The 26,378-nt window shown below is 51.2% G+C and overlaps 3 protein-coding genes across 3 annotated transcripts; 2 read left to right on the forward strand and 1 right to left on the reverse strand.

Annotated features, from left to right (window-relative positions):
- Positions 1-962: 962 nt before the first annotated feature.
- Tubb4a (tubulin beta 4A class IVa) lies at positions 963-8,353 on the forward strand. The gene is made up of 4 exons (XM_021149902.3): positions 963-1,194; positions 2,271-2,379; positions 2,507-2,617; positions 6,673-8,353. The coding sequence occupies exons 1-4, from the start codon at positions 1,138-1,140 to the stop codon at positions 7,728-7,730; spliced, it is 1,335 nt and encodes a 444-aa protein (XP_021005561.1). The 5' UTR covers positions 963-1,137; the 3' UTR covers positions 7,731-8,353.
- A 1,136-nt stretch (positions 8,354-9,489) lies between these two features.
- Dennd1c (DENN domain containing 1C) lies at positions 9,490-21,737 on the forward strand. The gene is made up of 23 exons (XM_085833156.1): positions 9,490-9,576; positions 10,874-10,938; positions 11,018-11,061; positions 11,183-11,232; positions 12,349-12,468; positions 13,274-13,343; positions 13,482-13,562; positions 13,657-13,722; positions 13,809-13,862; positions 13,953-14,063; positions 15,390-15,490; positions 15,774-15,819; positions 15,925-16,026; positions 16,110-16,235; positions 16,734-16,838; positions 17,126-17,219; positions 17,300-17,340; positions 17,574-17,645; positions 19,914-19,958; positions 20,047-20,154; positions 20,637-20,704; positions 20,811-21,018; positions 21,110-21,737. Exons 1-23 carry the CDS (start codon positions 9,560-9,562, stop codon positions 21,638-21,640), a joined length of 2,325 nt encoding a protein of 774 aa, XP_085689282.1. The 5' UTR covers positions 9,490-9,559; the 3' UTR covers positions 21,641-21,737.
- Positions 21,738-21,838: 101 nt separating this feature from the next.
- Crb3 (crumbs cell polarity complex component 3) lies at positions 21,839-25,712 on the reverse strand. The gene is made up of 5 exons (XM_021149910.3): positions 25,601-25,712; positions 25,211-25,382; positions 24,291-24,352; positions 22,514-22,657; positions 21,839-22,138 (listed from the first exon to the last, which is right to left on the reverse strand). Exons 2-5 carry the CDS (start codon positions 25,281-25,283, stop codon positions 22,064-22,066), a joined length of 354 nt encoding a protein of 117 aa, XP_021005569.1. The 5' UTR covers positions 25,284-25,382; positions 25,601-25,712; the 3' UTR covers positions 21,839-22,063.
- Between the last annotated feature and the right edge of the window lie 666 nt (positions 25,713-26,378).

The following is a 26,378-nucleotide window of genomic DNA, read 5'->3' on the forward strand; positions in this document are numbered from 1 at the left end:
CACAGCAAGTAGCACCTATAACCCCTGGGGATGCTGGGGGTGAGGGGAGCAGAAGAACCCATGGAATCCAGCACAACAAGAAAGTCTATGAATGGAACATTATGGATGGTAAAGATCAACACGCATGGACACACTAACTTGAACCTATGCTCAGATAAACTCATGAATATACAAGCATGTTTCAGGTGTCACTTTTAGACTATGTCACTTTTACAGCTATGTTGTAGATCTCTTGTAATCCTAGCATTCCAGAGATTGAAGGCAGGAAAGTCATGAGTTCAAGGCCAGCCTGGGCCATATAGTGATATAGGGGAACAATAGCTACATGGGAAAACCTGTACTTAAAGAAATAAATATCAATAACAAAGCAAAGATATGTTGAGGTGGGGAAAGCTCTCTGCTGTTGGTGGGGGTCCAATTATTTGTCTTAGCCCTCGGCTAGTTTCCGAGCCCTCCTGGGGGTGTCAAGAGCCTTCCAGGGCTCCTCAGAACATAGAAGGAAACCTGTAGAAGGGTTCCAGAAGCGACTTCCAGGACCCAGCAGTGTCTCACATGCACCTGCCACCTTGAAACCAAACTCCACTGTGGAGAGCCTGGAGCTCAGAGCCACCGTTCTTCCCCACCTATACAAAGGTTCTAAGGAAGAGGGTCTCGAAGGAATGAAGAAGGGAGAAGCAGACAGAGAAATTGAGGCAGGGGCTGGGGCTGAGAGGGAGGACGTTGTCCTAGATGTTATTTACAAGATTCCGAGGTGCCTTTCCATCTAGTCTCTATGAAATCAGAGTGGAAAGGAAGGATGGTGCCTGACAACGCGCCTGAGGGGAAACTAGATGGGGATACACTGGGACCCTGAGGTCTCAGAGAAAGTGCTTGACCGGAGGAGATCCCTACTCTTCCGAGGCCCCTCCCTCCATCCTCCTCCATTACTCCAGTCCCTCCATCCTTCACTGCAAGCATCCTAGGCGGGCCCAGGAGGCGGAGCACGCGGGTGACCCAGCGGTGACGTGAGTACTGCTCCGCAAATATAGAGACGCCCGGGGGCGCAGAGACAGAGCTCCGCAGCCATCTCCTCCAGAGCTAGAGCCACAGCGGCCGGTCGACACCCGTCCATCAGACGCCACCAGCAGCGCCACCACCATGCGGGAAATCGTGCACCTGCAAGCCGGTCAATGCGGTAACCAGATCGGGGCCAAGGTGTGTCAGGCTGGGTAGAGGGTGGGAATGCACAGGGGCTCAGAGAGGGGTTATAGGCTCACCCAGGAATTTTGCATCCCAGGTGGAGGAGGGGAACCAGGGCAGAGCCAGACTGGGAACAAAGAGGCTGATGGGGGCAGGGCCTGGCCTTGTGTCTCTTGGCCACAGCTGGCCTCACAGCTGGGCCACTGTCAACCTCAGTTGCCTGGCACGAAGAGGCACGGCCCCTCCTCCCAGAGCTGCTGCTGGGATAGACTGGCACCAAGTAGCTCTAGTGGGGCCAAGCCTCTCCCTACCCCCAACTTCTCCCTTCTTGCTGGCTCATGCTTTGCTGTGGCTCTGAGTTCCCAGTTACCTCACAGGCAGAGTCAGCAACTGAAGAAGTGGCTTTAAGAGTGTCCTAGACACAGCATCTCTCAGCCCTTCCCGACTAACGCTGTGACCCACTCTGACATCTTAGCACTTGGTGGGTAGAGGCAGGAGCCCAAAAATAGCCTCCCATACACAGTAAGCTGGAGGCCAGCCTGGGCTACGTGAAACCCTGTGTCAAAAAAGTAAGGGGTGGGGGCTATAACTCAATAGGTTGAACCTTTGCCCAGGTGTTGTGGTATACACCTATCATCCCAGCCACTAGGCTGGGTTGAGGCAGGAGGATCAAGAGTTCAATATCATCCTAAACTATCTAGTGAATTTCAGGCTAGCCTGGGCTTTGGGAGGCACTGCCTAAAAATAGTACAGATACATACATACATACATACATACATACATACATACATACATATATACATTAAATTTTAAGACAATAAGTCAAAAAAAACCAAGCTATTCTACACATCTCATCATCAAACAAACAATAGGACAAGCAACATGGTTCCCCTGGGGCTCATGGGCAAGATTGACAACACAAGCATGCATATGAATGCGCGCACACACAGAAAATGGTTTTTAAAAAGGTTTTAAAACTATAACAATAACAAAAACAAAAAAACTATAACAACAAAAGGAAAATCTATTCACTTTGCTCCCCCTCATTTTGCTCCCCTCTCACTTTGCTCCTCCTCCCCCCCCACCTCCAGTTCTGGGAGGTCATCAGTGATGAGCATGGCATCGACCCCACTGGGACCTATCATGGGGACAGTGACCTCCAGCTGGAGAGGATCAATGTCTACTACAACGAGGCCACAGGTAGGGCAGCCAGTGGGGTGGCACAGGCATGGGAGTGGGGGGCACTGTCACGAAGGGACAGGATGTGCCCTGGAGCCTGCTGGACCTGGCACTCAGCCCAGCCACCCTCCATCTGCCATCCCCACAGGTGGAAACTATGTTCCCAGAGCCGTGCTGGTCGACCTGGAACCCGGCACCATGGACTCTGTCCGCTCCGGCCCTTTTGGCCAGATCTTTCGGCCAGACAACTTTGTATTTGGTGAGTCCCTCTCCGGTGTGGGCGCACAACACTTTTGTTTTCGTTTCTAAGTGCTTAAAGAACATTCTGTAACTAGCACCAAAGAACCTACCTTGGCAGGGCAGTCAGGGATTTGATTAGGCACACCAAGAGAACCCTGGAGAGACATCAGACACAGCTGAGGGGCTTCCTTAAAGAAAAGGTTCTGGGTTTAGATGGGGTATCTCTAGCCTAGGGTGACCACCAACTCTCTATATAGGTGAGATTAGCCTTAAACTAATTTATGGAACGTAACCTTAACTTCCTGATCTTCTGGGATGGCCCAGGGGTTTCTGTGGGGCTGGGGGTAGAGCCTAGGGCTTTGTGCATGCCAGAGGAGCACTCTACCCATGAAGGCCAACCCCTATAAGAGCACTCTACCCACTGAGCCCCAGCCTCAGAGGAACACTCTACCCATTGAGCCCAGTCTCAGAGGAGCACTCTACCCACTGAGCCCAGCCTCAGAGGAGCACTCTACCCACTGAGCCCAACCCCAGAGGAGCACTCTACCTACTGAGCCCAGACTCAGAGGAGCACTCTACCTACTGAGCCCAGACTCAGAGGAGCACTCTACCTACTGAGCCCAGACTCAGAGGAGCACTCTACCTACTGAGCCCAGACTCAGAGGAGCACTCTACCTACTGAGCCCAGACTCAGAGGAGCACTCTACCTACTGAGCCCAACCCCAGAGGAGCACTCTACCTACTGAGCCCAGACTCAGAGGAGCACTCTACCTACTGAGCCCAGCCTCAGAGGAGCACTCTACCTACTGAGCCCAACCCCAGAGGAGCACTCTACCTACTGAGCCCAGACTCAGAGGAGCACTCTACCTACTGAGCCCAACCCCAGAGGAGCACTCTACCCACTGAGCCCAGCCTCAGAGGAGCACTCTACCCACTGAGCCCAGCCTCAGAGGAGCACTCTACCCACTGAGCCCAGCCTCAGAGGAGCACTCTACCCACTGAGCCCCAGCACCAGAGGAGTACTTTGCCCACTGAGCCCAGTCTCAGAGGAGCACTACCCACTGAGTCCCAGCCCCAGAGGAGCTCTCTGCCTGCTGAGTCCAGCCCCAACCCTCTGGAGACAGTGTGCTTAGGAAGGATGTGAGCAGGATTTTGTAGACACCACTCTACTTTCTAGAAGGGATCTGAGCTCAGAGAAGTCGGTCCACGACCACAAGGTTGGTGTTTGTCAAGATGGCAGGAGTCAGAGAGGGAGCAAGCAGGTGACTGTTCTGTTCTCTGCTTCAGTCCCAACAAGTGGCCTTGGGCAAGTGAGTTTCCCTTTCTGGTGGATACAAGATTTGTGGAAGATAATGTGTGCCTGAGCGGGTATGGTGACTACAAGGCCCTCTGGAAACGACTGTAAACAAATACAGAGAAGTGAGGTGGACCAAAGAACGTACACACAAAGTGTACTTCTGAGAGACAGACTGGGAGGATGAGGAGTTAAGAAAGGAAGGCAGAGAGGAAAGATAAGGAAAAATTAAGTAGAGGTGTGGGAGATGACTGTAAAGTGTTCAGTTTGCAAGCATAAAGATGTGAGTTCAAATCCCAAGCACCCATTTAAACATACAGGCACAAGGATTTATGTCTGTAGCCATAGCTCTGGGGAGAGTGGCAACAACAACAACAACAACAACAACAAAAATCCCTGGAGCTCACTATCATGCCAAGTGTTGAGTTCTGGTCAAGCAAGAGACCATGTCTCAAAGTAAACGAACAAACAAGGTGGTGAGAGATAGAGGCAGACACCAAACATTGCCCTCTGGCCTCTGTGCACGTGTGTAGACACAGGCATGCACACACAGGTACACACACACACACACACACGCACAGGTGAAATGGAGCAGAGGTCTGCTGGAGGTGAGGGAGGGGCTGTGAATACCGGAGGAGAAGGAATTCCAGGCAGACCGACTGGCCTGTGCAAAGGTCCCAGAGCAGGACACAGCCCTTTGTGATGGAGGAGCAGCCAGCCAGGAGGCCCGTATGACTGGCTATAGAAAAGGGAATGAGGAAACATGGAAGACCAAGCAGGAGGGAACAGGGCAGAGGGAGGCCACCTTGTGGGCTGCAGGGTCAGCAGGAACCGGTGTAGGAGGTGAAAGAGAAGCCTTTGGGACCTGACTGAAGTCACCAGCACCTTCTGGCCGCTGTGGGAAGAACAGATAAGAGACAGAACCTAGTCAGGGGACTAGGAGGAGGCAGGGGAGATTTTCAAAGCTTACATGAAGTATGATTTTACTTAGCTTTTTTGTAGTAGCCTTCTAGCTTCTGGATGAGGGTGTGGCAAAATTGAAACACTATTAACTTTAATTATTATATCACACGATAATTGGGGCTGGAGAGATGGTGGTAGCAGCTGACAGTACTCTGTTCTAGCAGGGGACCCTGTTTGGTTCCCAGGATCCTGGTGTGCTTCAACCATCAACTCCAGAGCACTTGACACCTCTAAGGGCACAGACACACAGACAGAAAACCGCTCATGCTCAAAAATATGTAAATAAAATAAAAATTGAAAGATAACTATAGAATTAAATTAACTACATTTTAATAGTTGATTGTTTGATAATAAAGTATTGATTATTATTTGTGCCTATTACCATATTAAATGCTTGTTGTCAGTAATAATAGTAATAGTTGTGCTGTTACACAGTAGGGTTACTACAGACAATAACAATATATAGGATCCCATGTAGCTGAAGGGAAATTTAAGATAAATAAAACATTGATGTATGTTTGGGGTAGTTGGTATCTTTATCCTAATTCAAACATTGTACAGTATGGACCTGTATCAAAATACAATGTGCCCCCACACACAAATGTGTATGATTTTATGTCTTAGCTAAAAAAATAAATCTGGAGGCTGAAGCAGAGGGTGTGAGAAGAAGAGATGGAGGCAGAGGCAGGAGGGGACAGGACAGGGTGGGCACTTGCCTGGATCCGGGGTCCAGAACCACAGACACTGGGTTTCCTGATGTCTGTCAGCATCTCAGTGTTCCGTGGAGCACAAGGAGCAGGAGTTCAAGGTCATCCTGAGCTACACATGGTGTTAGAGAGCAGCCTGGGGTACGTGAGAGCCCGTGCTCAATAAACAAATGACCTGGAGCCCAGCATGGTAGTCTATTCCTGTCATCCAAGCCCTTTCCAGGCACAAAGCCAGAAGCTCATGAGCAGCCAGGGCTACACAGTGAGAACCCGCATAAAGAAAGAAAGAAAATCGACCTGAGACAAACCACTAGAGGACTGGAGAGACAGCTCAGTGGTTAAGAGCCCGTGCTGCTCTTCCAAAGTACCTGAGTTCAAGTCCCAGTACCCATGTCAAGTGGCTCACAGCCACCTCCTGTATCCACGGAGACGCTAATATTCTCGTCTGGTCTGTAGGGCACATATACTTATCTGCATGCACACACACATAAAAATAGAGCTTTTTTGGTTGGTTGGTTGGTTGGTTGGTTGGTTGGTTGGTTGGTTTTTAAGTCTCACTGTGTAAACAGGCTGGCCTTGTGCTCCCCCTCCCGAGTGCTGAGTTTAAAGGTACACACTACCACATCCAGCTAAAACAAAGCTATTAAAATGAATGAATGAATGAATGAATGAATGAATGAAATAAAATAAATTAAAATAAAACTAACCACCACAGTCCCCAAAAGTAAATTAAATCAGTAAAATAACAATAGTGCTAGCATTATTCTTCCAGGCTTTTCATTGTTATCTACTAATTACTGGATCTCATGTAGCACAGGCTGGCCCCCAACTCATCATGTAACTATAGCTAGTCTTAAATGCCTGGTCCTACAGCTGCTACCTCCTGAGTACTGCAGTGAGAGTGTGGCCAACACATCTGGTTTCTGTTGTGGCCAGGTTAGAACTCTAGGCCTCCTGCGTGCTAGGCCAGGCTCTATCCATGGAGCCCAGTCAGGTACTCTTATCATTTTCTAGTCTAATGATTCAGATACCAGGGTGCAGTGCAGATGGATGGGTTGGAGAGTCCACTCCTTCTCCATGCCTGCGAATTCAACGCTGTCGCTTCCCCAGGTCAATCTGGAGCAGGCAACAACTGGGCCAAGGGTCACTACACCGAGGGCGCAGAGTTAGTGGATGCAGTCCTGGACGTGGTGCGCAAAGAGGCGGAAAGCTGCGACTGTCTCCAGGGCTTCCAGCTCACCCACTCGCTCGGAGGTGGCACCGGCTCAGGCATGGGGACCTTGCTCATCAGCAAGATCCGAGAGGAGTTTCCAGACAGGATCATGAATACGTTCAGCGTGGTGCCATCACCCAAGGTGTCTGACACGGTGGTGGAGCCCTACAATGCCACGCTGTCTGTGCATCAGCTGGTGGAGAACACTGATGAGACCTACTGCATCGACAACGAGGCCTTGTACGACATCTGCTTCCGCACGCTCAAGCTGACCACGCCCACCTACGGGGACCTCAACCACCTGGTGTCAGCCACCATGAGTGGAGTCACCACCTGCCTACGCTTCCCGGGCCAGCTCAATGCAGATCTACGCAAGCTGGCTGTGAATATGGTACCGTTCCCCCGTCTCCACTTCTTCATGCCAGGATTCGCACCCTTGACCAGCAGGGGCAGCCAGCAGTACCGGGCCCTCACCGTTCCTGAGCTGACCCAACAGATGTTCGATGCTAAAAACATGATGGCTGCGTGTGACCCAAGACACGGTCGCTACCTGACGGTGGCTGCTGTCTTCCGGGGACGGATGTCCATGAAGGAGGTAGATGAGCAGATGTTAAGTGTACAGAGCAAGAACAGCAGTTACTTCGTTGAGTGGATCCCCAACAATGTCAAGACAGCCGTATGTGACATCCCACCCCGGGGCCTGAAGATGGCAGCCACCTTCATCGGCAACAGCACTGCCATCCAGGAGCTGTTCAAGCGCATCTCGGAGCAGTTCACCGCCATGTTCAGGCGCAAGGCCTTCCTGCACTGGTACACCGGCGAAGGCATGGATGAGATGGAGTTTACGGAAGCAGAGAGCAATATGAACGACCTGGTGTCCGAGTACCAGCAGTACCAGGATGCCACTGCTGAAGAGGGCGAGTTCGAAGAGGAGGCCGAAGAGGAGGTGGCTTAAGTCTCCTGCTATCACCCTGTCCCTGGGGCCCACCAGCAAAGCTTTGACCCTAAGCATCACACCCCTGCACCCAGTTGCCTCATTCCCTCGGATCTCATGAGCATCTTCACCATGAGGGCCAAGCCCAGGTTCTATTTGCTTCACCTTTAACTCCTAAACCCCACTGTCTCTCCAACCTGCCAGGGAAGGGCTCTTCTAGTTCCCATGAGCGCCCCTCAACACATGCACACACACACGCACATGCACACACTCAACCTCCTTAGATCTTGAAAATCCTTTCTTTTATGCCCTGTCCCTTCCCCAGCACTCCTGAACCATTCTCCTCCACCTCTTGACATGCCCAGATATTTCTCTAGATCTTAACATTTTCCCCAGCCTCCAAGTCCTCTCATCTTGCCTTACCTCTGACCTCACAGCTACCCACTCCTGACCCAGCACCTTCACTCTGGCTCCCCTAAGTCCCCGTGTGTTCCTGCCCTTGTGCCTTAGTTCAGTTCCTACCAGAGAAGTGCTGAAGGACGAGGAAAAAAAGAGAGGCCTGTTGCCTGGGGTGAGAGAGCCCCTCCCTACAATCCACCCCACCCTGCTCTCCCCTGCTGACCCTCCATCAATAAATGAGTCATTGCTTTGGTGTGGTTTCTGTTTGATTTAGTTTCTTCTCTGAGTGCAGCTAGGGAGTGGAGGGGCCCACCAGCCACTGAAGATCAGCTCCTGGAGTGGTGGGGTACAGGGATTGCAGAGCCAAACGGACCAGACTAGACCAGAGCAACTCTGTAGTGTAAGATAAGCCACTTGCACACCAGGAACATGCATACTGTGGAGTCTGTACTTTGGAAAGACAGACCTGAAGGTCCCTGGATTCTCCCCCACTCCCCCCCCACCCCCACCCCGGTTTCCAGTGTGGCCACACTGAATCACTGAATGCATCTTCTTCTGTATTTTTTTGGTTTGGGTTTTGGTGTTTTTGAGACAGGATCTCCCTATGTAGAGAGTTCCAGGTTGTCAGGAGAAGACTGTCTTTTTTCAGGCAGCTAGGAGAAAGGTCTCAAAGCCCACACCCTCAGTGACACAGCTCCAGGAGTTCAACAAGGCCACACCTACTCCAATAAGACCACACCTCCTAATAGTGCCATTCTCTGGGCCAAGCATATTCAAGCCACCACACTGTACAATAGCAGTGTATGTACTTAACTATGGAACTATATCTCCAATGCCCTGAAGCTAACTTCTTGGGGTACAGATGGAACCCTAAATTTGGTCATACCCGGGCCTGTCTGCCTGTCTTCAGTCAATTCTGTGACCTCTCTCAGTGTGCGTGTGGGGAAGTGTCTGTGTGTGCCCATGTGCTCACCTTACCTGGGTTCTGAGCCTCTCCTGCATTTCCATCAGGATTCCTGTGTGACTCCAGCTATCAACCTCTGTCAGCCTCTTTTGCTCTTCAGTGCAGCTGCCCCTTGTAAATGAAACAGAGAAGCAACACAGGGAAATGATGGGGGTGATCTTCACAGGCTTTCAATACTCAGGGGACTCAGAAAGAAAGGGCCTGGGTGTGGCCATGGGCACCATAAGAGTGAAGCTAGATTTCCAAACCTGGCCCTGTTTCCCATAGACCCTGTCCCCACCTAGGCTATGAAGCCAGGACGCCTGAGTTCCTCACAGAGGGTGGGGGCGGAGGCCTCCTTTGACTGGGACGTCACCCTGTTAAACTTCCTCTCTCAGCCACACAGGAAACTGAGCAGATCAGGGGCCCAGCCCCAAGCAAACACAGGCTCCCCCAGCCCCAGAAGCACTAGGGGAAAGGGCCCAGCTGGGCCAGCCCTGCAGAGACCATGGGATCCACAGAGACGTAAGAGCTGTCTTCCCTCCATCCTGTGCAGCGAGATTGCCAGACCTGAGCCCGGGTCGGGTTGGGGGAGGGCAAAAATCAAAAAACTGGGGCTACGGCAGGGGAGGGCCCAGGAAGCACAGCTACCCACTGACCAGAGGGGCCTCTAGGGACCTGATCAGGCCATTCTCTTCCATTTTTCTGGCTCTAGATCTGTGTAATGAAACCAGGGACTTTAGGAGTATGACGCTCCAGTAAGGGTGGGGGTTTTAGGAAGGTGATTTCCAGGAGGGGATAGTCAGCGGTAAGGTGTGAGAGGGTATGGTGGGAAACTGTCTGTCAACCTTAGTGGGGGACTCGTGGGTGCCTGTGTCCGTACAACAATGAGATGCTTCAGGTGCCCACGTCAGGGGGGGGGGGGGGGAGTGTGTAACCAGATGGGATAAGGTATCAGCAAGACAGACACTTCCCTTGGTTTCTGGAAGCTAAGGCCTCAGCATCTTCTGCTAGATGCAGTAGACAGCAGGGAAGAGAAGGCTGTGGGGCTTGCGGTTCAGTGCCAGGACGCCTTGCTCTTCTTTCTCTGCTGAGTGTGGGCCGCACAAAAATCTCCCACAGAGACACAAGGACAAGCCATAAACATGCTCAAAGGCGCAGGGAGAGAGAAGAGATAGGACTCACATGATACACACCTGAGACTCTGCCGTTCTACCCCACAGATTCAAGAGACAGGCACCAGAAAGAATCAAAAGTATGCTCTTTCTATCCAAGTGCTTGTTACAGGCAGACACACTGCCACAGGCATGCCTTCATCTCTGACTCCTCTTGCTACCTTTTCTCTGTCTCTGTCTCTGTCTCTTCCTCCCTCCCTAACTCTCTGTTTCTGTGTCTCTCTGTTTCTGTGTCTCTCTCTGTCTCTGATTCTCTCTCTCTCTCTCTCTCTCTCTCTCTCTCTCTCTCTCTCTCTCTCGGTCTGTCTGTCTCCCCCTGCCTTCTCTCTCCTCTCTGTCTCTAGCCCTCTCTTTAGAAACAGTAGTTCTGACTAGCCTGGAACTCCTATGTAGATCAAGCAAGCCTTGAACTCACAGAGATCTACCTGCCTTTGCCTGGGGGTTAAGGGTACAGCCACCTTGGCTTTCTCTCTTTTTCCTTCTCTTCTCTGACCCCGTACTTCAGCAGCCTTCACACCTGGCTCCAACCCTCAGGGGGCCCACACCAACACACCTAGTTACACACATGAGACAGGGAACACGAAAACAGAAGCACACAGGTGCAGACTCAGAACACACACAAGCTAAAGCCCCCTCACGGTCCACAGAAGGCATCCCCCTGCCATGTTTGACTGGTTCTTTGAAGCTGGCTGCCCCAACTCCCTGGAAGAAGGTAAGTTGGGAGACCTGGGGCTGGAGAGATGGGAGGGAGGGTGTGAGGCCGCAAGCTCAGCAGCTGGCCCTCCCTACAGATCCCCCCATCCTGCGGCAGTTCCCTCCAGACTTCCAGGAACAGGTAGGTATTCCGAAGGCATCCCAGGGCTGGTCCAGCAGAGGGAGGGGGCCATGGGCCTTGAACCCTGAACTGAGGGGCAAGGCCAAGAGGACTGGTGTACTGATGCTTCCTCCCTCTCTAGGAAGCCATGCAGATGGTGCCCAGGTTCTGTTTCCCCTTCGACATAGAAAGGTATGGAGGGGGCAGAGAGGTGGGCACACACACTCTTTGGGACCCAAAGCAGGACCTTAACAACTGAAGAATTATAGGCACAGGGGCACAGGGACCCAAAGACCCAAGAACTGAAGGGCAAAGGAAGCTAGGTGATCCCTCCAAGAGGACTCAGAGTTTATGAGTGTGAGTGTGTGTGTTCATGGGTGAGCAGCTGCATGTGGAGGCCAGAGGCAGACCTCAAGTGTCATTTTCCAGAAACCATCCACCTTTTTCTGTTGTTACGCGAGCCATCTTACCAGCTCTACATTGGTTTAGTTTGGTTTTGTTTTAGATTTCTTTCCCGTGTATGGATGTTCTACCTGCACATATGTCTGTGCACACCACCTGCATACCTAGTACCTAGGGAGGTCAAAAGAGGGTATCAGATCCCCCGGAACTTGGAGTTACATGCATTGTGAGCTATGGTGTAGATGCTGGGAGCCAAACTTGGGTCCCCTGTGAGAGCAGCTAGTGTTCTAACCACTGAACCAACTCGCTGGTCTCTATACACACTCACCTTGGTTTTGTTTTTTGAGGCAGGGTCTCTTACTGGCTTGGAGGTCTCCAAGGAGGCTTTACACCATGGCCATCCAGCCCCAGGGCTTTGAAGATTTTACCACCCTGGCTCTGGGGCCAGATTTAATTTTATTCTATTGTATTTGTTATGTGTCCAGGGTCAGAGGGTAACTTTGTGGTGTTGGTTCTCTTCTTCTACCATAAGGGTCTCCAGAGACTGAAGCCACACTGGGCTTACATGGGCTTACATGGCAAGCACATTTTCCTGATGAGCCGCCTTCCCTGGCCACCAGATTTTCTTTTTTCTCAAAGATGGGTCTGTGGACTGGAACTCTGATCATCTGTCTTGCAAAGCACACACCTTGGTGGTGGAGCTATAAAACAAGGCTCCGGGACTCAGGGCTCCTGACTCCCAAGAACCCACAAGATACTGAACTCTCATACAAGCCACCACCAAAAACAAACAAACAAACAAAAAAACCAAAAATCAAAAAACCCTGCATTCACAGGCCACCTTAGGGGTGAGCAAGGAAGTCAGCAAATAGATGTCCAGTCTCCACCGGAGTCTTTTCCCTCCAGGGAGCCACCCAGCCCTGCTGTTCAGCATTTCACCTTTGCCCTCACTGACCTGGTGGGCAACCGTAGATTTGGCTTCTGCCGCCTGCGAGCTGGTGCACGGAGTTGCCTCTGTATCCTCAGGTGGGTGATATGGGGCCTCAAACCAAGTAGGAACAGACAGGAACAAACACTAGGCCTCACAATGGATACAAAGACTCACAAATGATCCCAAGTGCAGAGGGTCAGAGGCTGAATGTATCTCCCTCTACTCAAGGCTGACGAGCATCTTGGAAGTGGTGAGACAGAGAGACTATAAGAGTTAAAAGTTCAGAATGAAACAGTATCCCCTGGACATGACAGAAACACGGATGCTCACAACCTGCCCAACATCAAGCCAAACAAAATCCCAGCACCGCTAACTGTGGAGCTGTTAGCAACTGATGGCTGCTGGGGTGGGGGTACACTGGGTCTCTTCAGAGGTTTGCCAGGTTCCTGAGCCATGTACTTACAGACAGCACCAAGTGGTGCCCAAAAGCGGGGCTTCTGGGGGGTCCTGGGGCAGGGGGATAAGACAGGGTCTCACTAAGTAGCCCTGGCTGGCCTGAAACTATTATATAGAACAGACTGGCCTCAAACTCCAACAGATAGATCCTTCTACCTCTGTCCTCTTGAGAGCTAGGGATCAAAGGCATGCACAACTACACCAGACTGATTCAGTAGGTTTTAGAAAACAACACATGAAATTGAAAGAGGAAAGTTGGGGAGGCGGGGGGGGGGGGGAGTTGAAGTAGTGGATATGGAGATAGATTTGATCAAAGCACATAGTATGCATACATGAAAGCACATAGTCGGCATGCACAAAGTTCTCAAACAATAAATGTGTAAAAGTATCAAATCCCTTAGAAGTACTTTCTAGACTGTGACCCTTACCCTTCTCTCTCTCCAGCCACTTTCCCTGGTTTGAAGTGTTCTACAAGATTCTCAATAACGTGGGGGACCTTCTAGCCCAGAACCAAGTGAGAGCAGCCCCACCTTCAGTCCCCACCCCAGCCTTTCCATCACCTCTCTAGTGTGCCAGGTCTCACCTCATTCAGAGGGAGACCCTCAGAATCCCAAATGGTCCCTCCAGTACTAACTCTTTCCGAGTTCCTCAGGTCGCCGAGGCTGAAGAACTCCTACAAAACCTACAGCAACACCCACTTCTTGGACCCCGGTTTTCAGGAAGATCAGAGATGGTGAGTAGCTCCCAGGTCTTTGGCGCTGGCTTCTGATTGGCCATGAAGGCTGTGAGCCAACCTGGGAAACCACACAGTTACTCCCGTCCCACAGGACAGCAGCATCACTGTCCAGAGCAAATGTGGAATCTTGCCTCCTGCCCTGGGGAATAGCAAGCTGGTGAGTAGTAGAGCTGAGGTCCCTCAGGCCAGAGCGGAGGTCACTGCCACTCACGCAGACTGAACCATCCCCCATCTCCCCACTAGCTTTCTTGTTTTGTGGCTCCAGATGCTGCCGGCCTGCCATCTATTCCTGAGAATGTGAGTAAGGAGGAACTACAAAAGGTGGGTGGGACAGCAAACCTTAGCTACCTGCCCCACCCCCAGCTACTGTGCCTCTCTATCCCTCAGAGGAACCTCACTGAGCTGGTGGTCGCTGTGACAGATGAGAACATCGTGGGGCTCTTCGCGGCGCTGCTAGCTGAGAGGAGGGTCTTGCTCACTGCCAGCAAGCTCAGCACTGTGAGGCGGGACCACTTCTCCCGGGGGAAGGGACACAATTAAACCCTTTTTTTGCTCAGTCCCACCCCTGTGGGAACAATCTGAGGAGGTTGCCCAATGGCTCCAATTTATTTATTGGTAGCACAATCTAGTACAGGCCCGTCCACTGAGTACCAGACCTGGTCTAGCTCTGCCCCTCTGGAAGAGAATGTTAAACTTTCCAGCCAGGGACTTAGCTCAGTGAGTAAAGCACTCGCCTAGCAAGCATGAGGCCCTGGTTCCATTCCCAACCTGGCATAAACCAGGCCCTGGCAAACATATTGGTGATGCACACCTGGAATCCCAGCACTGACAGCCTAAGGCAGGATCAGAAATTCAGGGAGGTCACCCTGAGATACCTAGTTTGAGGCCAGCCTGATACATAAGACCCACCAGGTCTTAGTGAATGAATAACAGATAGATAGATAGATAGATAGATAGATAGATAGATAGATAGATAGATAGATAGATAGATAGATAGATAGATAAGGAAAATACATTTTTAAAGATTCTAGGGCCAATGAGATGGCTCAGTGAACCAAGGTACCTATAGCCAAATTTTGAGGAGCTCAGTTCAATATCCAGGGCATACACGGTGGAAAGACAGCCCTCACTCCTACATGTTGTTCTTCAGATCTGCACAAGTGAGCGTACACACACACACAAACTCACTCACAAATAAATAAACGCAATTTTATTTTTTTAATTTCTAGCTCCACTTTTGTGTTGCATGGTATAAAGGTTTTTTTTAATGTGTATATCTATATGTGGGTGCCCAAAGAAAAGATCCCCTGGAGCTAGAGTTTAAGCAGCTGTGAGCCACCATGTTGTTGCTTAAAGCTGAACCCAGAACCTGTACAAGAGCAGCCAATGCTATAACCACTGAGCGATCTCTCCTGGTACTCAAGTGTGTTTCTGTGTGGTTGGCTGTTTTGGTTTTGGTTTGGTTTGGTGTGGCTTCAAGACAGGGTTTCTCTGTGTTGCCCTGCCTGTCCTGGAACTCACTCTGTAGACCAGGCTGGCCTTGAACTCAGAGATCTGCCTGCCTCTGCCTCCGGAGTGCTGGGGTTACAGATCAGAGCCACCACACAAAGTTCAGAGTTATTTTTTTTTATCTGAGCACATAGAGCTGTAACTGGCCCAAATCCTGGTCTCCACTTCCTTCCTACGGGGATCTGAATGCCACCCAGTTCCCCGTTGGAGACTGATCAGGGAGGTCTAAGCTCCCAGCTCATTGCCCCTCTCAGCAATTCCGGACCCTGAGGTGCGGAGTCTGAACCCACTATGTCTGTCCTTCTCACTCCCCAGCTGACAGCCTGTGTTCACGCATCCTGTGCCCTGCTCTACCCCATGCGCTGGGAGCACGTTTTGATCCCGACTCTACCCCCACACCTACTGGACTACTGCTGGTGAGAAAAGAGGAGGTGGGGAATGAGGAAGGGTAGGCAATGGGAAAAGCCTGGAGAGTTGCTAGCCTTTTAATCTTAGCAATCTTAGCACGTGTGAGACAAGAGGCAGGAGGCTCTCTTTATGTCCCAGGCCAGCCTGGTCTACAATGAGTCCCTACCAGAAAAAGTCAAAAAAGAAAATCAAGAGTCCCAGGGTAGCCTGGGCTACATAAAACAGGCAGAGTTGAAAGGCTTGGGGGTTTGAGATATGCATCTGCCTCTCCAGTCTGTGTCCTCTCCACAGTGCGCCCATGCCCTACCTCATCGGAGTCCATGGCAGTCTTGCAGAGGTAAACGCTGAAATACCCCAAGGCTGAAGCCTGGAGAGGGATTCCCTCTCCCTCCAGTTACTCAGCGTCCTGCCTCTGTATGGGGCTCGTGTTTGTCTCCTGCAGAGAATCCGAGAAAAAGCGCTGGAAGATGTTGTGGTGTTGAATGCAGACTCTAACACCCTGGAGACACCCTTTGACGATGTGCAAGCTCTGCCACCAGATGTGGTCAGTGCCATCACCTCCCACCCTTACTCCTCAAGATGGAGCCTCCAACTCTGCCCAACTAGGGGTCTCCCCTGTGTCCTCAGGTATCCCTGCTGAGGCTTCGGCTAAGGAAGGTTGCACTGAGCCCTGGGGAAGGGGTGTCCCGTCTCTTCCTCAAAGTGCAGGCCCTGCTATTTGGAGGGTACCGTGATGCCCTTGTCTGCATCCCGGTGAGTAGATGGAAGAGGAGAGATGCCTAGGGACAGGCCTTTCAGGGATAAATCACAACATTGAGAACACTTAGTGGGCCAGGCAGTGGTGGCAGAGGCCAACCTGGTCTACAGAGTGAGTTCCAGAACAGCCAAGGCTACACAGAGAAACCTTGTCTCGAAAAACCATAATAATAATAATAATAATTAATAATGTGTTTTGAGTCTGAACCTCCTGATTTTTTTTTTCTTGAGACTGGCTCTTTGTAGCCCAGGCTGCCCTCGAGCTTATTATGTAACCAGTAGCAATCTCCCTACAGCAGCCGCTTACACTATCAACATTATTTAATGCTGACAGCCACATTATAGATGAGGATGAGCTGTTCCATGAGGTCCTGCACAGGATCAGGTACACGGTAGGCACCGAATTAGTGCTTGCTGGGTAGCTATGAATTTGGAAGAAAGATGATAGGAGAAAGGAGAGCCCCCAGGGAACTCCGGAAGGAATCCTTCTTCCAGGGTCAGCCAGTGACCTTCAGTGAGGAAGCTTTTTTGGCTCAGAAGCCCGGGGCACCCCTGCAGGCATTCCACAAAAAGGCGGTACACTTGCAGCTGTTCAAGCAGGTGAGTGCACTGGGGGCGGGGCCGAAAATGAAGAATAAGGGATAGGATACTAGTTCCTGGGGGCGGCGCCTAAAATGAAGAATAAGGGATAGGCGGCTAGTCCCTGGGGGCGGGGCCTAAAGTGAGACTAAGGATGGGCTGCGGGTCCCTGGGGGTAGGGCCAAATTGGATGCCTGGTTTCTAGAATGGTTTCCTGATTTGGGGGGGGGGGGGGGCTAGCAAGGCTGAATTCTAAGTCTTTAGGGAACAGCAAGTACTTGAGTCCGACCCTCTCTCTCTACCCCAAGTTCATCGAATCCCGACTGGAAAAACTCAATGCTGGGGAAGGCTTCTCAGACCAATTTGAGCAAGAGATCATTGCCTGCCGCGGAGCTTCCTCAGGTGAGCCCCAAGGCTCTCACCTGGTCGGTTCCCCAAGCTTAGGCTGCCTTAGTAACCACAACTCTCTCCCTTCCTTCCAGGCACCCTTCGGTCTTACCAGCTCTGGGTAGATAGTCTTAAGGTAATAAAATCAATCCCTGTTCCTGTTTATAACCAACTTCATCACCTCACCGTTTACCACAGCCCCCCCCCCCCCCCGAGAAGGGGCTTAGTTAAAACTGGAGGCACAGAGAGGAAGGAGGCTGCCCAGCAAAAGGCAACCTGAGGTGGGAAGTGAGGTGTGGGGTCCGGACCTGGCAACCTCAGGGGCCCAAGTTTCTCTTATTTGGTGTTTTTTCACGCAACCCCTTACAGAAAGGTAGCGATGCCCTTCTGCATTCAATGAAGACAAAAACCCAACCAGCTGTCAGGAACATGTACCGATCGGTGAGTACTGAACGGTGAGATTGGAACCCTGTGGCTCACAGTGGCTGGAGTGACCACAGGAAAGGGACATAGGGAGAGTCTCTGTTATATGCACATGTGTGCACACGTGTGCCTGTGCATGCAGAAGCCAGGGGTTGGCATTGCTATGTACTATCCACCTTGGGGTTTTTTGTTTTGTTTTGTTTTTGAGAGAGGTAGGCTTTGTATGTGGCCCTGGTTGGTTGGTTTTGAACTCAGAAATGCACCTGCCTCTGCCTCTTGAACGTTGGAATTGTTCCGCACCATATGCAGTAATTTTGGAGGGTTTTGGGAGAGGGGAATACATTTATTTGTTTTCGTAATGTGTTTGCCCCAAGGGTGCATGTGTGGAGGTCAGATGACAACTTATAGAAGTTGATTGTTCATGTCTTTAATCCCAGCACTTGGGAGGCAGTGGCAGGCAGATTTCCAGCCTGGGCTACACACAGAAACCTGTCTTGAAAAACAACAAAAAAGTTGGTTGTGTCTTCAACCACGTGTGTCCCAAACATGGAAATCAAACGAACTTGTCAGGCTTAGCGAAATCACCTTCACCCAGTCTTTTGGAACTCACTAACTAGGCTAGCCTGGTTGGCTAGTGCTCAGGGATCTTCCTCTCCCAACTCTAAGGTTACAGGCACATATCACCCCCAACTTTTTCTGTGGAAGGAAGGAATTTAACTGACTGATCCTTCTCTCCAGCCTAACAGAGATTATGTCTTGAGTATTCACAACAGGCCTTAAATATCCACTTAAAATATTAACAACTTTTTCTATGCTATTTTCATTTGCCATTTTCTTATATTTTTGTTTGTTTGTTTTGGTTTTTCGAGACAGGGTTTCTCTGTGTAGTCCTGGCTGTCCTGGAACTCACTTTATAGACCAAACTGGCCTCAAACTCAGAAATCCGCCTGCCTCTGCCTCCCAAGTGCTGGGATTAAAGGCGTGTGCCACCACTGCCCTGCCATTTTCTCTTCTTAGTGTGTGTGTGTGTGTCTGTGTGTTGTATGAGTAGATGTGCCTACTGGCCTGCTTGTACAGGCACCATGTGTGTAGAGGTCAGAAGAGGGTATTGGATCCCGCAGAACTGTATGTAGATTATGGCAGTTGTGACCAACCTGATATGTATAACTGGTCTTTGCTACTTTGTGGGATCTTTTCCACACCCTTTATTCTACCCCAGGTTTCACCCCCTACCACTAGACAGGAGAGAAAGGGTAAAGGGAAGAGAGAAAGATTCTTGAATCTAATTTCTTTCCTTTTGTTTTTTTCTTGGAGAATGACTATTTACAAACTGTAACCAACGTACCCTACCCCAACCCCGCTGAATGACCACCAACCCCTGCCTCTCAGGCCCCTAGCATTTATATATAACCTCTGAAAGGCTCCCAGAATTACAGCTAGCACACACTCACAGAACCTATCTGCAGCTGGCATGCCTCCACTAGAGCACAAGGCAAATCATGGTCAGCGGCCGAGAACAGCCTTATATCCCCACACCTGGGATTAAAATGAAAACACTTATATTTCTGTGTTTTTAAAGAAACCAAAGTTCCAGAACTGTCACTACAGATATGGGTGCTGTGGCATGAACCTGAGCTCTCTGCAAGAGCAGCAATCACTGCAAACACAAGATGTTTCTTGCTAAACCAGGCAGTGGTGGCGCACACCTTTAATCCCAGCACTTGGGAGGCAGAGGCAGGCAGATTTCTGAGTTCGAGGCCAGCCTGGTCTACAGAGTGAGTTCCAGGACAGCCAGGACTACACAGAGAAACCTTGCCTCAAAAGAAGAAGATTCTTGCTGTCAAACTTGACAAGATTTTGATCCCTAGAATCTGCATGAGAACTGACTCCCCACGTTGTACTCTGCCCCCCACACCAGTGCCATGACGAATGTTCCCTCTCCCCAAATACATAAATAAAATTAAACACACACACACACGAACTCCGACAGCCAAGATCCATCAATTACCTTTTGTTACTTAGCTTCCATTCTTAATTGTTTTGGGGTGGGGTGGGGTGGGGAGAGGGAGGTCTGGAGCTCAAATATTCTTTCAGACCAGCCTTTACATTTCAGATCTGTCCATTTGATTTTAATCCTATATACACTGGTCAAACCTTTGGTTTATGGCAGGGTGACTCCCTCCAGGAATATTGTGCATCAAAGGTATAAACATAGCTTGGAAGATACAAAGGTGGAATGGGGGTAGAAAACACTTGTGTCTAATACTGTGTCGGGTCATCACCCAGGCAAAGAGTGGCTTGAAGGGTATGCAGAACCTGCTCACGATTAAGGTAAGACCACCCAGGGTGAATTTCCCACCCACAGATAATTCAGGGGAGTGGAGGTGGGACCCCAGCCCACACGTGCATCCCTTCACAGGATGGAGACTCTGGCCTGCAGAGGGGGGGCTCCCTGAGAACCCCAAGCCTCACCAGCCGCTCCGATCGCCTACAACAGCGCCTGCCTATTAGCCAGCACTTTGGACAGGTGAGGATGCCCACCGTCCACCACACATATCAGGTTCTTCCCGAATCCTGCATCTGTCCCCAGTGTTCACCAAACTATCTCCCTTTGTGGAAGTTCACATGTAGTTCACTCACTATACAGCCAAAGATGGGTTTGAACTCCTGATCCACCATACCCAGCTTAAATGGTGCTGGGGATTAAACCCAGGGCACTGTGAACGAGAGGCAAGACCTGTACTAACCCAGTTACATTCTCCCAACCCCTTTGGTTGGGGGCTTTTTTGTATTTTAGACCAACTGGTCTAAAACTCAGAGATCCACCCCAGCCTTTGTTTTGTTTTTAGAGGAATCAGCCAGGACTTGAACTTGCAACGATCCTCCTGCCTCAGGCTCGAATGCAGTGGCATGTCCAATGCGCTTTCCAATTCAAGCTGGAAAGCCCCAGCTCTGGATTCAAAAGCTCCTGGGGCTCCTCCCATTTCTTCCTCCCTTTATCTTTTTCAGAACAGGCCCCTCCGCCCTAGCAGGAGACTCAAGACTGAAGAGGGACCTTCTGAACCCCTGCGGGAGAGGTAAGAATTGAAGCAGATCAAAGTTGAGAGGTGCAAGGATCACAACTGATGAGGGGTGTCTTCTAGAATCTGGAGACAAAGCCCAGGATGTCAATCCTCAATCCAGGAGCCCCACCTTGAGCCCTGGGGACACTCAGAACCCCTGGGCAGAGGATACTCTAGATGGCAGCTTTCTGGGGTCTGGAGAAGAGCTGGATCTACTGAGTGAGATTCTAGACAGTCTGAATGTGGAAACCAAGAGTGGCGACCTGCAGAGGGCCAGCCAGAGCTTAGACTGCTGTCAGCGAGGGACATCAGAGAGCTGCTCCTGCCTGGTGAGAACCCCCTCCCCACTACCCCCCTCCCCACCTGTCAGTTTCTTCCCCTTTCTGACATCAACCATACCCTCCATCCTGTTCTGCCCAGCCTGACATCCCAGTGGGGTTACCATGGCAACTGGAAGAAGACAAGAGATCCCTGGATCCTCAGCCTTGGTCCCTACCTGGTGACCTGTCACTTCTGCAAGACACCCCATTTTCAGAGGTTGTAAGCTACTCAAAGAACTCCTGTTCTCAGCCATTTCAGCAGAGCCCCCCAAGCCATGGGGACCCCAGGCCCTCTCTCAGCAAGCTGGATCCTAGACCCTCACAAAGCCCTTGCCCCAAGCTCCTCAGAGTCCCCACTAGGTACAGTCCTCCAGAAAGCCCCCAGCTTCTTGTCTCCACAGAGCCCAACTCTGATGCTGTCCAAAGATTACAATCCATTTCGTCTCCCTCGTGCTCCCATTCTGCAGAGAACCCCAGAAACCAGCCTCCCCAGGTCCTCCTGGGCCAGGCTTGTGTACAATCCCTCGAGGAGCTGGGAGCCCCCACTTATGTCTCTCATGTAAGCACGCAGCAAAGGCCACAGGACAAGCAACCTCGAGTTGCTGATCTGAAGAAGTGTTTCGAAAACTAAGATCAGGAGTGTGAGGGGTTCCCAACTAATAAAGCTGAATTTCTTTTCCTTGATAAATTTATCTGGGGCTTTCTGAAACCTACCTCATCCACCACTCCAAGTGACCTCTAAGCATCTTTAAGGTTCATCTGAAGGCTCTTATCCCAACTTCCAGCCCATAAGGACCCCAAAGAGCTTACAGCTAAAATCTTTATCTCATACCACAAAAACAAAAAACCTTTATTGTCCCTATCAATTTCATATAAATATATAAAAAGTGAGCAGTCCCATCCTGCTTGCCTTCAAAGTCAAGGTCTTTGAAGAACTTTCTTCCCTTCTATTCTTAAGCATTGGGTGAGTCTGATTGCCCAAAGAGGGCGTTGCCTTCCCACAGGGTCACACAGCAAGGAAGGGAAGATGGATGACAGGGAAGGAGGGGAGGAGCTAGATGGGCAGGCAGCCCCGCACTGGCTCCTTGGAGTCCTGGGGGGCCCGGGCCTCAGCTGCTGCGTGGGAAAACTGAAAGAAAGGACAGGAGGTTTGTTGGGCCTGCAGTCACAGTAGGAGACATAGCAGAGGCAAGGTCCTATGAGGTAAATGGTGAGGCAGTAAGGCCTCCCCTGGCCCCAGCACCCCCAGTTTCATGCAGAGCCAAGCAGAGGTAGCAATGCTGCATAGCCCACCAGCTAGATGCCCCAGAGTTCCCAACCCAAGTCCTCCTGAGTCACTGGAGGCTGGCGCGTCTCCGAGGTGGCTGCTGTGTGGTAGGGCGTGCCAAGGCAGTCCCAGGCGTTGGTAGTGATGATGGCCTATTGGCCGACACCCCTGTGTTCAGATGAGCCGCTCCTCCGGGGGCAGCTTGAGGTTGGGGGGTGGTGGAGCACGGGCACCCACCTGCTCCTCACTGCTGGGCCGGTAGGTGCCCTCTGTCTGCCGCTTTTCCCGAAGTTTTCGCATGAGCAGAAACAGCCCCACTGCTAGAAGGACGACTCCCAGAATGGAAAAGACCACAGTGATGGCTACAATAGCCCCTGAAGACTGTAAAGAGAGGGAGAGTGGACAGGTGTGACCAAACTGCATGGAGTCACCCTGCCTAAGTCACCCACCAGGGCTCCTGTCACCCTGTCTGCTTTCTGGGTGGGGTTTCTGGACTGTTTTCAAACTGAGAAACAGCCTCCTTCAGCACCTCGAGCACTGGTACCCAGTACCTCTGTCCTGTCCCTTCCACACTATGAGTGTCCGAGCTTCTGACCAGATACAATTCTCTTGGTTTTCCTTCTTTTTTCCTGTCTTTTGTGTTGTTTGTTCAAAGTCTCCTATAATCTTGAACTTACTATATAGCTAAGAATACTCCTAAACTTGCTTCCTTCCTCCTCCTCCTCTTCCTCCTCCACAAAGCAGGTACTGGGAATACAGGTGTGTGCCACCACACCCAGAGTTTTTATTGTCACATGGTCTCATCTATACCCCAGGCTGCTGTTTTTTTGTTTTTTTTTTTTTTTAAAGATTTATTTATTTATTACATGTAAGTACACTGTAGCTGTCTTCAGACACACCAGAAGAGGGAGTCAGATCTTGTTACGGATGGTTGTGAGCCACCATGTGGTTGCTGGGATTTGAACTAAGGACCTTTGGAAGAGCAGTCGGGTGCTCTTACCTGCTGAGCCATCTCACCAGCCCCCACCCCACCCCCAGGCTGTTCTTAAATTGTGGCAATCCTCCTGTCTCAGTCTCCTGAGTGCTAGGGTGACATGTATGTATCACCATGCCCATCAGGCAAGACACTGTGTTTGGTTATGAGACGGTCTCATAGTAGCCCTGGCTAGCCTGGAATTCACTATGTAGAACAGGCTGGCCTTGAACTCCACCTGCCTCTCTCTCTTCCTGGAATGTATGGGTTACCACTCCCAGCAAGACACAATTTCTTGTCCACTGTTATGGAGAGATGGCTTGCTACCTTCTGTCTGGGACAGAGAAGTCCCACTGGCGTGGCTTTGTGGGTAGAGTGCTTGCCTGTCGTGCACAAAACTCTGGGTTTGACTCCTAGCACCCCATAGACCCAGCATGATAGTGGACACATGTTAACCCAGCAGAAGGATCCAGAATCCAAGATCCAAGGTCATCTGACTACAGAGGAAGTTTGAGGCCAGCCTGAGCTACACTAAACCATATATATATTAAACATATATATATGATATGTATATATGATATATATATATATATGGTGTGTGTGTATATATATATTTGTTTTGTTTTTCAAGACAGGGTTTCTCTGTGTAGCCCGGTAGACCTGGCTGACCTTGAACTCAGAAATCCACCTGCTTCTGCCTCCCAAGAGCTGGGATTAAAGGTGTGTGCCACCACTGCCCAGGCAATAAAAAATAATTTAAAAGTCAGAGCATCTGCCTAGCACATGGCTTTTTTTTTTTTTTTTTTTTTTTTTGGACAGGGTTTCTCTGTATAGCCCTGGCTGTCCCGGAACTCACTCTGTAGACCAGGCTGGCCTCGAACTCAGAAATCTGCCTGCCTCTGCCTCCCAAGTGCTGGGATTAAAGGCGTGCACCACCACCGCCCGGTGCACATGGCCTTTTAATAGTAATGTCTCTCCACTTGTCCCATACTACTCTGGTCTCACACACCAGCTCTTCCTTCTTACACCTTCCCAACTCACCAGGCCCCCGTTGGACTCATCGCCTGGGGGTTGAGTTGTGCTATTTGTGAAAGGGTCCGGTGCTGTGGAACAGAAAGAGAAAAAAAAAAAAAAAGTCCATGCTGGGGTCTTTTTCACTAGATATCACTTACACACCACTCAGTCAGACCTTGCAAACCGCCTTCCAAAGTCTCCAGCTGAAATTGAGGCAGCAAGTACAGCCAGGCCACCCACTCCACCCTCGGGTGTGATGCTGGTTTCTCTGGCCACCCTCAACCCAGCAGGGAATAATCTGGCCACCCAGAGTCACCATTGTTAGCCTATTAGAATAGATGGCTTCCAGAACCGCGTCCCCCTCCACCATCACTCTGGCCCAGAACCCTTAAGGACCTGGGCGGGGCTCAACCTTTCCCAGGAGTGTGTGACTCACAAGGCCCCCCACCCCCAGGCTCCCGAAACTGGAACTAGAGAGACTGAGGGAAGGTTTGGCTGGGTCCACACCTACGGAGGGCCAGCCCTGTCAGCTGGGCTCCCTCCAGGTCCCCCTGACTGCTTAAGACTCTCAACTATGCAGACTCAGGTGCCCAGGCTCTCCCTCCCCTCCTCCACCTCTGGGCTCTGCCCAACAACCCCCAGCTCCTAAATTCCACAAGACTTAAGGACTCAGGAATTCTAGGCTGCGGGTACGGAGCGTTCAGAAAAACGCTGGTTCGAGCCTCAGCAACGTTTAAAAAAAAAAAAAAAAACTGGAAAAAAAAAAGTTCGCAGGTCAGCTAAACTAATTTGAAATTCAGCCCTGAAGCTTTCAAACTTGGTCTCCAAACACATTCCAAGCTCATTCCTCAGACCTGTCGCCCTCTCTGGGTCGCAAAAGCCCGGCACTTCTGAGTTCAACCCGGGAACCCTCCTCCCACCCGAGCGCTGCCCCGGACAGTACCTACCTGTTACGCTCCAGCCGGAGGGCAGCATCGGCAAACCAAACGCCAAGAGCAGCCCCAGGCCTGGGGTCGCCATGAGTTTAGGCGACGAGTTGGTGACGCCAAGGACAGGACTTCCCCAAGGCGCCAATTCCTACCGCATCTTGGGTCGAGGAGGGCACCTGCGACCCAGGACCTGGGGACCAGACCAGGGGGGGGAGAGGGCGCAGCATAGGGTGAGGGGCTGGACTCAGACTCGGGGCCCAGCGACAGGCAACCCAATCTTGGAGTGCGCTCCCCGCCCTCGGCGCCAAGGGTCAGAGATTAAAGATTAACTCCCCGACCGCATTCTTGGGCCAGGAAAAGAGAAGGAGGAGGTGGGGACAGGACAGGCTGCGCGCCCTGCCTCCCTACCTGACTCCAGCGTCTGAGAGGGACTTCGCTCAGGTTCCCAATCCCGGGTTCCCAGCTGGAACCCGGAGTCTCCGTCCTTCACCCGGTCGCTCCAGATCCCACCCGCCCCGCCCGCTCACGTGACCCGGAAAGTTTAGTCACCCACCTGGGCAAAGAGCGCACTTCCGGCTTGTGCACCTGAGCCTGGCTGAGAGGGGCGGGGCGAAGAGGGCGGGGCCGCGCCGCCGGAGCACCTGTAACGGGAACCCCATTGCGACCCCGAGCACCGCAGAGGGCGGAAGTGAGCAGGTGTAAGCACAGGGGTGCATACCCCGCCGGGGGGGCGTGGCGACACTCCAGAACGATACACACTTGTAAGGGGCGGGCTCCAATGGGAAACACTGAAGAACTCACTGAAGAATTCCCTGAAGTCAGACCTGGGAATGCTAACCTGTATTCTAAATGTATTCTGGAGGCTGAGGCAGGAGGACCCCAAGTTCAAAGCCAGCCTGAGCAAACCCTATTTCAAAAGTAAAAGGGGCTGGGAGCGTGGCTCGGGGCCAGAACCCCCGCCTAAAATGGCCTAGTGAAGGTCGCCTGCCAAGAATGTCTTAGTGATTGGATCGCCCCTTACTCAGCTATGAATTCCTCCTTAGCATGCCTGAGACCCCTGGGTTCCATTTTCATCCCATAATCAAAAAACCAACCAACCTGTACAGGACTAGTTTTGTAGAAAGATACATGTAGGCTTGTAGTCAGCGTGTAATCAGAACACCTGCTTAGATTAAACCCGTGCGGT

This window comes from Mus caroli, unplaced genomic scaffold (assembly GCF_978045245.1).
Source record: "Mus caroli unplaced genomic scaffold, Mus_caroli_1 scaffold_18, whole genome shotgun sequence".
Lineage (NCBI taxonomy): Eukaryota > Metazoa > Chordata > Mammalia > Rodentia > Muridae > Mus > Mus caroli.

Bases quoted from the DNA above. Each gene is read 5' to 3' on its own strand.
- Tubb4a (XM_021149902.3), top strand. From the start codon at position 1,138: ATGCGGGAAATCGTGCACCTGCAAGCCGGTCAATGCGGTAACCAGATC. The intron at 2,380-2,506 runs GTAGGGCAGCCA...CCATCCCCACAG, and splicing joins CTACTACAACGAGGCCACAG to GTGGAAACTATGTTCCCAGA. The intron at 2,618-6,672 runs GTGAGTCCCTCT...TCGCTTCCCCAG, and splicing joins GCCAGACAACTTTGTATTTG to GTCAATCTGGAGCAGGCAAC.
- Dennd1c (XM_085833156.1), top strand. The intron at 11,062-11,182 runs GTAGGTATTCCG...CTCCCTCTCTAG, and splicing joins CTCCAGACTTCCAGGAACAG to GAAGCCATGCAGATGGTGCC. The intron at 13,723-13,808 runs GTGAGTAGTAGA...TCTCCCCACTAG, and splicing joins CCCTGGGGAATAGCAAGCTG to CTTTCTTGTTTTGTGGCTCC.
- Crb3 (XM_021149910.3), bottom strand. From the start codon at position 25,283: ATGGCGACCCCAGGCCTGGGGCTGCTCTTGGCGTTTGGTTTGCCGATG. The intron at 22,658-24,290 runs GTGAGTTGGGAA...CTCTCTTTACAG, and splicing joins ATGAGTCCAACGGGGGCCTG to TCTTCAGGGGCTATTGTAGC. The intron at 22,139-22,513 runs GTGGGTGCCCGT...CCTTTCTTTCAG, and splicing joins GGCCCAGCAGTGAGGAGCAG to TTTTCCCACGCAGCAGCTGA.